At 39.7% G+C, this 12,948-nt stretch overlaps 1 protein-coding gene across 1 annotated transcript in view; it reads left to right on the forward strand.

Annotated features, from left to right (window-relative positions):
• Window positions 1-12,948, forward strand: part of HTR3B (5-hydroxytryptamine receptor 3B) — a 60,460-nt gene that overhangs the window by 15,423 nt on the left and 32,089 nt on the right. The window contains exons 2-3 of the mRNA XM_052653026.1: window positions 4,532-4,600; window positions 10,240-10,400. Coding sequence (XP_052508986.1) covers window positions 4,532-4,600; window positions 10,240-10,400 — 230 coding nt within the window. The remainder of the gene's footprint in view (window positions 1-4,531; window positions 4,601-10,239; window positions 10,401-12,948) is intronic.

The raw sequence follows: 12,948 nt of genomic DNA on the forward strand, positions 1-12,948 counted from the left end.
TGCCAAGGGAGTGAACAAAGAGAGTTAGCGATTAACTTCAAAGAACTTTGTTGGAGAGGAATAAAGATATTTAAGGCCTATTTTGTGAACTAATTGCATTTGCATATTTATGGGATTTACTGATATAGCAGTAATTAAAAACTATTTAGTAGTCTTAAAGGACACATAACTCAGTTGCTGTTTGCATAATAAACACTTCCTTATTATGTTTGCATAATAAACCGTCTCCCCCTGCTTCTTCAAAAGACTGGCCCATCTAAAGGGTGTCATATCTTACTTGGAAGTGATGGAAAACAAAGTGTGCAAGGGCTCATGGGAATGTGGAGAGGGGACCTCTGAAATAAATATATTTCTAGGTGCTCTCTTAATGATTGACCTGGCCTGAACTGCTATTAGAGAATGGCAGATTTAAACCACAAATTGTCTTTCTTTTTCCCAGGTGATATTTAAGAAGCCTTACTGCGTATCGCCTGACAGTTCCACTTTTTTACTTTAATACCCTGATTTGTCTGAAGTGCCTGAATAGGGTTCACGTTATACTCATCCTTCCTAAAGAGATGTCTTGTGTGTGTGTGCTCAGCTGTGTCTGACTCTTTGTGACCCCATGGACTGTGGCCCACCAGGCTCCTCTGTGCATTTTCCAGACAAGAATACTGGAATGGGTTGCCATTTCCTCTTCCAGGGGATCTTCCCGACCTAGGGATCAAACCTGTGTCTCCTGCATTGGCAAGCAGATTCTTTACCACTTGAGTCACCTGGGAAGCCCCCTAAAGAGAAGTCTAAGGATGTTTTTGAACTGTGGTGTTGGCAAAGATTCTTGAGAGTCCCTTGAAATGCAAGGAGATCGAACCAGTCAGTCCTAAAGGAAATCAGTCCTGAATATTCATTGGAAGGACTGATGCTGAAGCTAAAACTCCAATACTTTGGCCACCTCATGCAAAGGGCTGACTGATTGGAAAAGACCCTGATGCTGGGAAAGATTGAAAGCAGGAGGAGAAGGGGATGACAGAGGATGAAATGGTTGGATGGCATCACGATGGACATGAGTTTGAGCAAGCTCTGGGAGTTGGTGATGGACAGGGAAACCTGGCGTGCTGCAGTCCATGGGGTCGCAGAGTCGGACACAACAGAGTGACTGATTTGAACTGAAGGGAGAGTAAAATCTTTGACTGATGGGTGGTAAGAAACAATGTGAGTAAAAACTGCTGAATTTACTCAGTGAGAAGAGACAGTTTCCATGGAAAATTAAAGGTTGAGCAAGGGACAGACACCAAATGTAAAGGCACTGAATATACAAACTAAACCCAGATGGGACAGTAAGGTTGGGAAAAGAAAGCTCTGAGCCATCTGGTGGTGCAGAGCAGGGAGATCAAGGGAAGATCAGGAAGGATTTGGGTGCAAACTACTTCGAAGATAAGTCACTCATACAAACCTTTCCTGTCTCAGCAGAATTCATCAGCCAATAAAAAGCTGTAATAGGCAGGATCACCAGACTGTTGTTAAATTAGCTAATGAAGGTCATAATGTACCTGTATTACACATCATTAGCAATGGCCTTCCAGTAACAGATGGGTATATGAGAAGGCGAGACAGAAGGGAGGACAAGCATGTCCCGGAGGGGTTGACTTAGAGCCATGGCTTACTACAGTGCGTGGCAGGATGATAATGTTGATTACCGTCTCAATGAAACCTTTGCATAAAGGCAAGCTTCTGTGTTCCCTGCCCATGACAATGTGCACTGATGTATGCAGCTTGCCTTTCTCCTGTGCTAATTCACCTTAGGTGGAAACCAACAATTCAGAGCATTTCTGGAGAGTGATGGGACTTTGAGGCCCTGACCAGTCCTTGGTGATCTTATCTCTTGTGCGTGCCTGCTCAGTCTCTCAGTTGTGTCTTACTCTTTGTGACCCCCGTGGACTCTAGCCCTCCAGATTCTGTCCATGGGATTGTCCAGGCAAGAATGCTGGAGCGGGTTGTCATTTCCTCCTCCAGGGGATCTTCCCAAGCCAGGGATCAAACCCGAGTCTCCTGCATTGCAGGCAGATTCTTTACCTCTGCACCAAACACTTTCTCTCAAGGTTATTTCTGAAACTTCCCTTAACTTTGTATTCTGTTTCCTCTGCTAGGTTATATTTCCTTTTTTTTTTTTCTGAAATATGTTCAAATGCACAGCAAAATTAGAAGCATAGTAGAAATAACTCACTGCCACTCTGCTAGCCATTTGAGAGTTCTTTGCAAACATGGTGACCTTTCACCTGTGAATACTTAGAGAGTTATTCTTAGGAACAAGGACATTAATTTATGTAATCTCAATACAATCAAAATCAGGAAATTAACATCACTATGTCAGTACAGACCCTGTTGAGTTTCACTAGTTCACCCCGAAATGTTCTTTTTTCCCCCAATTTTTTATTTTGAAAATTTCTAACAAAATGTTCTTTGTAACAAAAGTATCCACTCAAGAACCACACAGGCATCGAACTGTCAGGTCTCTTTAATCTCCTTTTGTTTGGTACTGTTTCTCAGTCTTTCTTTAACCTTCATAACCTTGACTCTTTGGAAGATCACATGCCTGCTGTTTTGTAGAATGTCCCTCAGTATGGAGTTTCCTCCAGGATACATTCAAGTTATGAATTTTTGGCAGGATGAAGACAGAAGGGCTGTTGCATCTTCTCAGATCCTGTCTCCTGGTGCACAGCTCATAACTGGTGATGCTAATTTTCATTATTTGATTGAGGTGTTGTCTGCCAGGCTTCTCCACTAGTAGATTTTTTTAAATCTCTGTAATTAATAAGTATTTTATGTCAATGTCCTGTTCCTCATCCAACTTTCACCAACTGGTTTTCATCACCCATTGATGTTTCTTCTGTAAATTAGTTATCACTACAAAGATTCCATTCTTTCCTCTACATTTATTAGCTGGCATTCTAATTTAAAGGAAAAGATTTCCCTTCCTCACATTCACCTCTTTATTTAAATCAGGATAGACTTGTGGAATATTTGTTATCCTGTTTTGTAGGTTATAATTCTCTGCCATCATTGTTGGTTTTGAAGCTCAAATCATCAAAGACTGGGCCAGAGAGAGCCCCTTCAAGCTGGCCATGTCCACGTATCCCATTCCCATAATTTCTTTAGCACTTCTTTATGGTACAAGGAGGTGTTCTAGACTCTTATATTATACTTTCCCGTCCCGGCCCGAATCACACATTTCTCCGTTTCTTCCTTGCAGGTAGGTGTGCTATTTAGAGACCAAGTTCTGGGTGTTAGGCGTGCTCACTGCTGTTGGGGTGTCCTTGCTCCCAGGCCCTCTAGTGGACAGAGCTAGGAACATATGCATTTATGAACAGAGGCACACACACAGCTTTACATTTGTATTTATTTCTGTATTTAGCTACATGTGTTGAAAACCAAGAGCTCACTCTGATACTTCCAAAACCAGCTCAACACTACAGGATTCATCCTAGTTTTCTTCCTTTCCGTGTTTGCAACTTCTTTCACCAGCAGTGGGAAACTAATCAGGGTACACTGAGAGAGAGCTTCATGATTCTAAACAAAGGGATCACATAATTAGGAGAAAAGGGATCAGGTATATATTTCTCCTCTCAATTTGTTCTGTGAAAACTTATCTCAAGCCAGTGGGCTCTACATTTGATTTAGAGTAAAAAGCAGACAGATGCTGGAAATGGTATGAAATTTAATTTTTGTTTCTAGAGCATCTAGGAGTCTACTAATGGAAAATAAATTTATGTGGAATGATGCATCTTTTTCCTTAATAATTAACAGTGAATGGGGCTCAATCAGAAACTGAAAAAAGAACTTTTTTATGAACATTAAACTTTTGTAATTTCATCTTTAATAAGCCTATACACATTCTCTCTTATGTAGTTACTTTCTGAATTGTGGGCAGTGAGAATTTAAGAGGCATTTCTGTTTATCAAAAAAACAATCAATGTTTCTTTTAATGAAAGGGGATTAGGAAAAACAAAACACGCTCTTCCCACTGTACTGTTTGCAGTTGCTGTTCATTTGATGATACCAGGTTTCCATTAGCTTAGTGTAATTCAAGAGTCCAATAATCATTGTCAAATGCTGAAGATGTTCTGCATAAGTCTGATTTAGAACAGCTATTTGGATCTCAATTATTAATGAAATTAGTGTCCTGAATGTCAGCAAGAGCATTGCCTTAGGTAAAGGCTGTAAAGGAAATCATATTAGTGTGGAATTTCCCCTCCTTAGGGGCTCCTCTTAGATTACATTATTCACTTAGCTATCTCCTGTCAGGGAAATTGAAATGTTGGCCATGATCTGATCCTGGGGCAGAACCAAATGGAGAAGTTAAGGGGTATTGCAATGGCACCAACCCCAAAACATTTGTGTGGCATTGGTATTGCCTTTGGTCCCCTTCAGTGTTTACAAAATAGCATCAGCAAGGACGGCATAAACCGGCAGAGAAGAATGGAGCAGAAAGGAGCTCTTTTAGGAGACTGAGTGACATTCTATCCAGCAGGCAAGTTGTGTTTCTCATCTTCAGGACGTGCCTGGGGAATACTGGCAGGTATAATGGCTCCTCTGTGGCCCTTCGTCCTGGCAGCTGCCTCAGGTGAGTACGTTAGTGATTTTACTAGGCATCGAATATTAACGCCTAGAACCTAGAGACAAGCCTTTCTATGTTGTGCTATGTAACTCCTCACAGGTGTTTGCTTTTATTTACCATCTGTAAAATGCCAGTCCGGTGAATCTACAAGGAGACCAACACTTTGTTATGACTTTGCTCCTACAGTTATAGGTGTGTATATCCATAGGGCCACACAGTGGGGCTTTCCACAAAGTTAAAAGTATGCTCTGAAAGGTTTGATAAATGTTTGTTTGATAAATTTTTCCTTCCTTAGAAATCAAGCTCTCTTTACAACAATTGATGTTGAGAGTTTGGAGCATTCTTTTTCAGATTTACTTGTATGTCTGAAGAGTATATTTTTATTATTCCAAAACAATCTTGGTCTTTAGAAGCCCACAGAGAGTCCCTTGGATCCATCATAGCTACAGACACCTGAGTGTCATTTTGGTGTTAGGGTTTTACATCCAGTCCTACAAAGTCTGTATAGATGTGGAGTGTTTCTCTAAAGATGAGCTGTAGAAACTTGCATGTTTTGAATGTACAGTTCCCCTAAAAAAATACTTAAGAAACGAATACAAATATGTTGTGTGTACATATATATATTCCCCCCTACATTTCTGGAATTAAACTTCCATGGTGCCAGTATTAACGCTACCGTATTAAACCAATTGAGTTAGGATACAATTGGTTCCTAAAAAACATACACAGATCAAAAATTTATGTTCATGCTAGTGTTTCCCAACACCCTTTGTTCCTGAGGGTTCTCCTAGAGCTCATATCTGAATTTCCATGTTTTAAAATATAACTGAAAGTGGAATGAGTCAATTACAGAGATGAGGAAGGAATTTGGTAGCCAAACAGCTGGAAATGATTTTTTTATTGGACAGAGAAGAAAAATGGCCACTTATCATTAAAGTTTAAAAATCTTGGATGTTGAACTTAAAGGATAAAAGCATATCTTAATTATAAAAATGAAAACAGAGGAAATTTCATTAAATGCCAAATGGGTTTCTTAGCAGAAAATAATTGTCAACATTAAACGAAGCAAGATAAAATAGAAAAATGAAGGTTTGAAAATAGAAGAAATTCTTCTTAATGATTGCTCTTTTTAATGTTTTGTATTATGCTTGATTTTTGTTCTAAATGTGGCAGAGAAAGTGTTTTAATAGCGTCTCATAGTCAGCACTTGACCATAAATCATACTGAGAATTTACCCTTTGAAATTTTACTGGGTTAATATCAGGTTGATTTATAAATAAAAGAGCACTTAACAAACCACCAATTTAGAGCTGGACCCAGAGGCAGTGTGCTGGAATAGGATAGGAGGCCTGAATTAGAACCATGTGCTCCTACCACACTGCTCACCAGCCATGTGACCCGGGCGAGTCCATGTACCTCTCAGAGATTCTGGTTCCCTGTAAGTTAACTTTTTATTTTGCATATTCATGAAGACCAAATATGAAAGCATTATGAAATCGTCAGGTGCAATGCAAATGTAAGATATTGTTGACCTGAAAACACACAAAGACAGAAAATAACAATGAGCTGTTTCTTTCCAAAAATGTACACCATGCAACTCTTTATTTATTTATTTTATTGGAGTATAATTGCTTTACAAGGCTGTGTCAGTTTCTGCTGTAGAACAGAGTGAATCAGCCGTGTGTATACATAAATCCCCTCCCTCTTCGTCTTCCCTCCCAGCACCACCCCACCCCTCTCGGTCATCACAGAGCATGGACCTGGGCTCCCTGTGCTCTACAGCAGGTTCCCACTGGCTGGCTGTTTTACACATGGTAGTGTACATATGCAACTCTTCCTTTTGAAGGGCTACTCACTGTTGTTCCCAGTATTCTCACGGAGCCAAGTCGCTGTAGTATCAGAGTAAGAGCTTGGTCTTTGGATCCAGATCCGCCTTGTTTAAATTCCATCCTCTTCTCTTGCAAGCTGTGTGATCTTCAGCAGTACTAACCTCACCACCTAGAGTCCCTCACCTGTAAGTGAGTCCTAACAGGGTTGTAGAGTACCTATTTCATAAAGCTCTTGTAGAAGTTAAATGAGATAATTTACGTAAAGGGCTCTAGCCCAGTGCCTGGCACACAGCAAGGCATTTAATCAGTATTAGGTATTTAATAATACCACACACCTAAACCACTGTGTCCTTGGAACCTCTCAGATAGATTGTAACCTCTCAGATCTATGTATTGTTATCTATTGTTCGATAGAAATTGATCAGAGACTAGACAGGAAATTCAGGCAAGTCTTTATTGGGGCCCCTGCTGCAGCAGGGAGAAGTTACACAACTAACAGGCTCCCTAGCTCACACTCCGAGCTGAGCTGGCTCTTTACATGGGATGAAGGTAGGGGTGGGTCTGGGATCGAGCCAGAGGCGTGGTTTAGGTATTTTGCCCACCACTTTGGTAGTGTTGTATGCAGGGGGCAAACACTCTTCAGAAGGGGCATTTGGGATTTTGGTCTTTTTGTATCTTGTTCATAATTTGCCCTAACTACACATGCACATACTTATTTTTAGTCCCTTATAGCTTCTTTGTATTCTGTTTCTCCAGGAGATGTTTGCCCAGGTGCAAACACTACAGCAAAGGACCCTAGGTCCCAGGTCCCAGCCTGCTGCAGTTCTAGTCTCTTATAGTCCTAAAGGTGGTATACTCATTAAACCAGAAACAGCTCTTTTCATCAAAGTGCCCAGAAAACTTTAAGATAGGTATGTATGTAACTCACTGAAATAAGGAAAGCAAAGGAATAATTCTATTGTATCCTCATCTTTTTAAAACCTCTCTTCACCTAGAAGTGGTTCACAACTCAGTTCGTAACACATTCTACTTTTCAGAAATCTTACGAGTGCATTATTTGATGCTGATCATTAGCATTCGAGGAGACAGTGCTAGAGTGGTATCTTTTCTGGGTCTGTTGATAGCTTCCATCAGTGTCTGTTGAAACATCACTGAACTGTGAGTCATTTAGTGCTTGTGTGAATGTCACATTAGCTTTCAAGGGGCATAATTTACTGTTAATTAATGGTCACTTAAATCCTTAATCTCTCTCTTGTAATTGATCTTTCTCCTCAGGCAAATTTGCATTCATAGTAGAAATGTAATTTATTATTTCTCTGCATTTTAAACAAAGAACTATTTCCCCCTGTAGTTTATTTAAGCACGCTCCCCTTTGCTTATTTTTCTATCACTCCCGGTTGCTCTTTTGTTCTTATTTCCAGCTTCCAGAACTTTCTCTTTTTACCCAACGACTTTGACTCATTCTTGAAAATATGTTTATCCATTAGGGACCTATATCCACAGGAAAGATATCAGAGGGGAATTTGAGGCCCTATGAGCAGAGGGTGTAGAGAACATTCATTTCTCGGAATTATTAACTCTGTCTCAGGTGGTTTCCTGTATTGAAACACGCACATTTCAGTGTTTTCCCAGCTGGGACTTAGGAGATTCCAAGGGAGGTAAAACTGAAGTTGCCCTAAGTGAAATTCACAGGAAAAACACCAGACTAATTTTGCTTTGGGGTCCAGAATTCTTTCCCATAGGGTCAGCCAGCAAGAAACAGTCCCAAGTAGAGAGACTGAAGGAGAAGGGGGCAGCAGAAGATAAGCTGGTTGGATGGCATCACCAACTCAATGGACAGGAGTTTGAGCAAACTCCAGGAGATGGTGAAGGACAGACAAGCCTGGCGTGCTGCAGTCCATGAGGTCACAGACAGCCAGACACAACTTAGCCAGTGAACAACAACAAAACAAAGATTCATAGCGCATCTTTGACAATCGCAGTTCACAAAAGCTAAAGATGATGCGTGATGTGAGCCACCCACCTTGGTTCCCGCATGCCTGAAGAGCGGCTGCCTCTTCTGGCGTCTTGTTGGATGAATAGTTAGGGAGTTTAAAACGCTCATTAGATTCCCAGCTCGGATGGTAATGAAAGTGAATATTCCACTGCCCACAATGAGTCTGGATGTCCCCTCCAGCACCGTCGTTAGCATTTTGGTCACACTGGCATTGATAAATCATAGAAATTGCTGCCTGTGGCGGCAAGTGACACGGTATCATTCATAAAGAGACGGGTATAAACAGGATCGTCGCACAGGGGGAAGGTACCTCATTTACAGTTTCCTGATGGAGCCTGCGTACCTTCAGCAGCTCATCAAAATAACCATCAAAACCGCTGAGAGTCGCGGTGAATTCACGCGCAGGACACCACGGATAGAGTTCGCCCGCGCTGTGGCAGGGGGGTGTGCAATTTGCTTCAGTCCGATAACTGAGGGAAGCTTTGAATCCCCCAGGGGCCGGCCAAGCTGGTGAACAAAATATCTTTTTGCAATTTCGAGAAAGCCCTCACGGATCTGTCGCTTCCAATTGCTGGTGCTCATTTCTCTCGCTTCCTTTCCCCTGGCCTCTCCAGCCTCGACGCTCATCACGGCTCCTCCGCAAATCAAGATTCCTCGGTCACAGGAAATGGTTGTTCCCTGGGACCTCAGAGAATTTTCCCAAAAGGAAGATCTCGTTTTCTGACAAGTGCATTTTAAGACAGACTGAGTGAGAGAACAAATACGATTTTTGAGGAGAAAAATATGAATTGGATTTTCCTTGATTCCATTATTTAGAAATCCACACAGCTCTTTGGATTCAAGTGGTTTGTCCATGTTTCTGCTTGGGTTTTTCTATGTGATTTTTGAATTATAAATGGAAAAATCGAAAGAAAAATCCAAGGAGGAAGCTGGCTAAGTGCATCAGAAGCTTTCTCCTGTGTACCAGGAGGGGGTGATACAGGAATAAAGAAAGGATGCTGTCTTCAAGATGCAAGACAGCTCTAAAGATGGAAACGTAGCACAAGTTTGCACCCTCAGAGATGGAGTTGATTTATTTATCTTTACAGTGAGATTTCTCCTAAACTGGGCATTTAGGCCATCAGCTGACTTAATTTTTTTTATTCTTTATTGAAGTATAGTTGATTTACAGTGTTCAGGCGTGCAATAAAGTGGCTCATTTACACACACACACACACACACACACACACACACACACACGTACGGGCTTCCCAGGTGGCGCTAGTGGTAAAGAATCCACCTGCCACTGCAGTGGACACAAGAGATTTGATCCCTGGGTTGGGAAGATCCCCTGGCGTAGGGAATAGCAACCCACTCCAGTATTCTTGCTGGAAAATTCCGTGGACAGAGGAGCCTAGCAGACTACAGTCCAAAAGAGTTGGACACGACTGAACACTTTTACTTACACATATATGTTCTTTTTCAGTTTCTTTTCCATTGTAAGTTATGATAAGACGTTGAATATAGTTCCCTGTGCTGTATAGTAGGTCCTCGGGGTTTTTTTAACCTATTTTTCATACTGTGTATCTATTAACCCCTAATTCCCAATTTATCCTAACCCCCTCTTTCCCATTTGGTCACTTGTAAATTTGTTTTCTGTATCATCAGCGTCCTTTAAATGTGTCTGACAAAATGTCCATGAGTTGGTTGTGAACTTCAGCAGATTGGGGTGAGCTAAAGACTATATTCTTCCAGGAGTGACCGAGCCCTGGGCAGTCTGAAGTCTCCTGAAGATGCTAAGTTCTTATTTTCACCCTCACAGTGATAGCTTTCTTTTTCAGGAATCCTGGCCATACATACGCCTCATTCCAGGAGTCCTGCTCTGCATCATCTCACCAAGCAGCTATTACAGACATATCGGAAGGAAGTAAGGCCAGTTCACAACTGGACCCAGGCCACCACTGTATACTTGGACGTGTCTGTTCACGCCGTGCTGGATGTGGTAAGGACCATCCTACCATCTCCTAGTCCCATGATTCTTTTGTAAAATTACCCGCTATTTATGCAAGAGAAGTTTTTTTTCTTGAGACTCTCATTGAGCCGATAGAGAAGTTAATGTTAGATTCATCTTAGCAGTGAGCCTGGGGTACCTAATCATGCTAACTAGCCCCCAACTTACACTGTGAGGGGCAGATAGTCTAGAAATAGGAATTTCACAGAATTAAGATGCTTTCAGAATTGTGGGCGTAGGTCACACACATATTTTATGAGTATCGCTGCAACCAGAAATGGTAATAGATATTATCTTATGTGGTTCACGTTTCTTGGTGGTAACAGTAGGTTTATGAAACAATTTCTACAACTTACTGCTTGCAATTTTAAAATGAGAAAAAAAATGTCTTGGTTTCCTGAGTTTTTAAGGGACTTTATACCTAAGACATTTGCTAAGGGTGGTAGAAAGATTTATTTATTAAAGCATGTGTTTCCTACTATGGCTGAAAAATGGGTTATTGTGGGAATTAAATGAGAAAATGCATGTAGTTACTAGAGATCTTAGTTAACCCTCAGTAGATGATAGACTATAATTATCTCTGCTCCTTCTTTCTCCTTTTTCTTAATTACAAAGTCTTCAATATTAATAGATTCTAGATTTACTTTGATTTCTTTTAAAATCAGACTTTACTGAGCTTGTTAACATAGTTCAAAATTTTTTTCCAATTTACTTTTCAAAACCTTTTTCCAGTTGAGACATAATATACAGATACTGAAATGCACAGATGTTAAATGTACAGTTCAATGAGTTTTGATAATTGCATGCACCCACACAATTCATATCCCTATCCTTATATCAAACATTTCCATCATCTTACAAAGATCCCCCATTTCTTTTCCAATCACCATCCCCTCTATCCACAGGGAAAACCACCATTCTGATATCTGTCATCATAGATTATTTTTGCCAATTCTGAAACTTTATAAGAATGAAAATTTGCTGTATGTACTTCGTGTCTGGATTTTTCATTCAGCATAATTTTTTTCCTATGTTTATTTATTTTTTAATATTTTTTATTGTGGTACAAGCCAAGTAATATAAAACATACTATTTTAATGATATTTAACTATACAGTTCAGTAGCACTAAGGACATTCACACTATTGTGCAACTTTCATCATCATCCATCTCTGAAATTTTTCACCTTCCTAAACTGGAACTCTGTCCCCATCAAACACTAACTCCCCATATACCTTCTCCACCCCACCCTACCCCCTGGCCCCTAGCATCTACCAATGTACTTTTTGACTCTCTGAATTTGGCTGTTCTAGGTACCTCATATAAGTGGAATCAAACAGTATTTGTCTGCACCTAACATATATTGAAATGTTTTTTGAGGTTCATTCATGTTGTACATAGTAGTTTTTCTTTTTTACTGATAGGTAGTATTTGGTTATGGCTATACCATGATTTGTTTATCCACTCTCCTGTTGATAAGCATTTGTGTTGTTTCCAGTTTTAGTATATTACAAATAAAGCTATGAACATTTCTGTACAGTATTTTGCTGTACATATGTAAAACCTAGAAGTGGAATAACCACCACTTCTCATAGAATAGATATATATATTTAATGAGAAACTGCCAGATTGTTTTATAAAGTGATTGTACGTTGTAACTCCCACCCATCAGCTATGAGAGTTCCCATTTCCCCACATCTTCACCAACATCAGGTATTATCAGTTTTGTTTAATTTTAGCCACTATGGTAAACATGTAGGACTATTTCACTGTGGTTTATTTTATACATCCTATGACTAATAAATAGGGACTCTTTTCTAATGTGCTTATTGACCACTTGTGTATCTTTCCTTGTGAAGTATCTGTTTAAGTCTTTTCCTATTTTTTATAGTGTTGGTTGCTGTTTTTTTTATTATTATTATAGATGTATAGGAATTGCTTGTATGTTCTGAATACAAGTCCTGTGTCATCTATGTATTGCGAATGTATATTCTCCCGCTGTGGCTTGCCTACACATTTGCCTAATGGAGCTTATGAGGAACAAAATTTTAAAATTTAATGAAGTCCAATTTTACCAGTTCCTTTATTTATGGTAGTGCTTTCTGGATATTGTCTTCAGAAATCTACTCCATGTTCATCAAAACATTTCCTATATTTTCTTTCAGAAGATTTATGGTTTTTAGTTCCTTATATTTGATTCTATGACATGTTGAGAATTAATTTTTATAATGGTGTGAAGTATAGGTCAAGGTTTTTATTGTTGCTGATTTGTGTTTCGTTTTGCATTTAGAAAGAATTTGTTCCAGCACCATTTTTTAAAAAGTTTCCCTTTTTCCGTTGGATTGCTTTGGTATCTTGACTGAAAATTAAGTTAACTGAGAAGTGTCAGACTATTTGTTATCTTGAAATCAGATAGTATGTGTCCTTGAACTTTATTCTTAAGATAGTTTGACTTCTTAGGTCTTTTGTACTTCCAAATAAATTTTATATTCAAATTTTATATTCATTCTTATCACATTTTACTTAAAAAAAAAAACCTG

The sequence above is a fragment of the Budorcas taxicolor genome, chromosome 15 (assembly GCF_023091745.1).
Source record: "Budorcas taxicolor isolate Tak-1 chromosome 15, Takin1.1, whole genome shotgun sequence".
NCBI lineage: Eukaryota > Metazoa > Chordata > Mammalia > Artiodactyla > Bovidae > Budorcas > Budorcas taxicolor.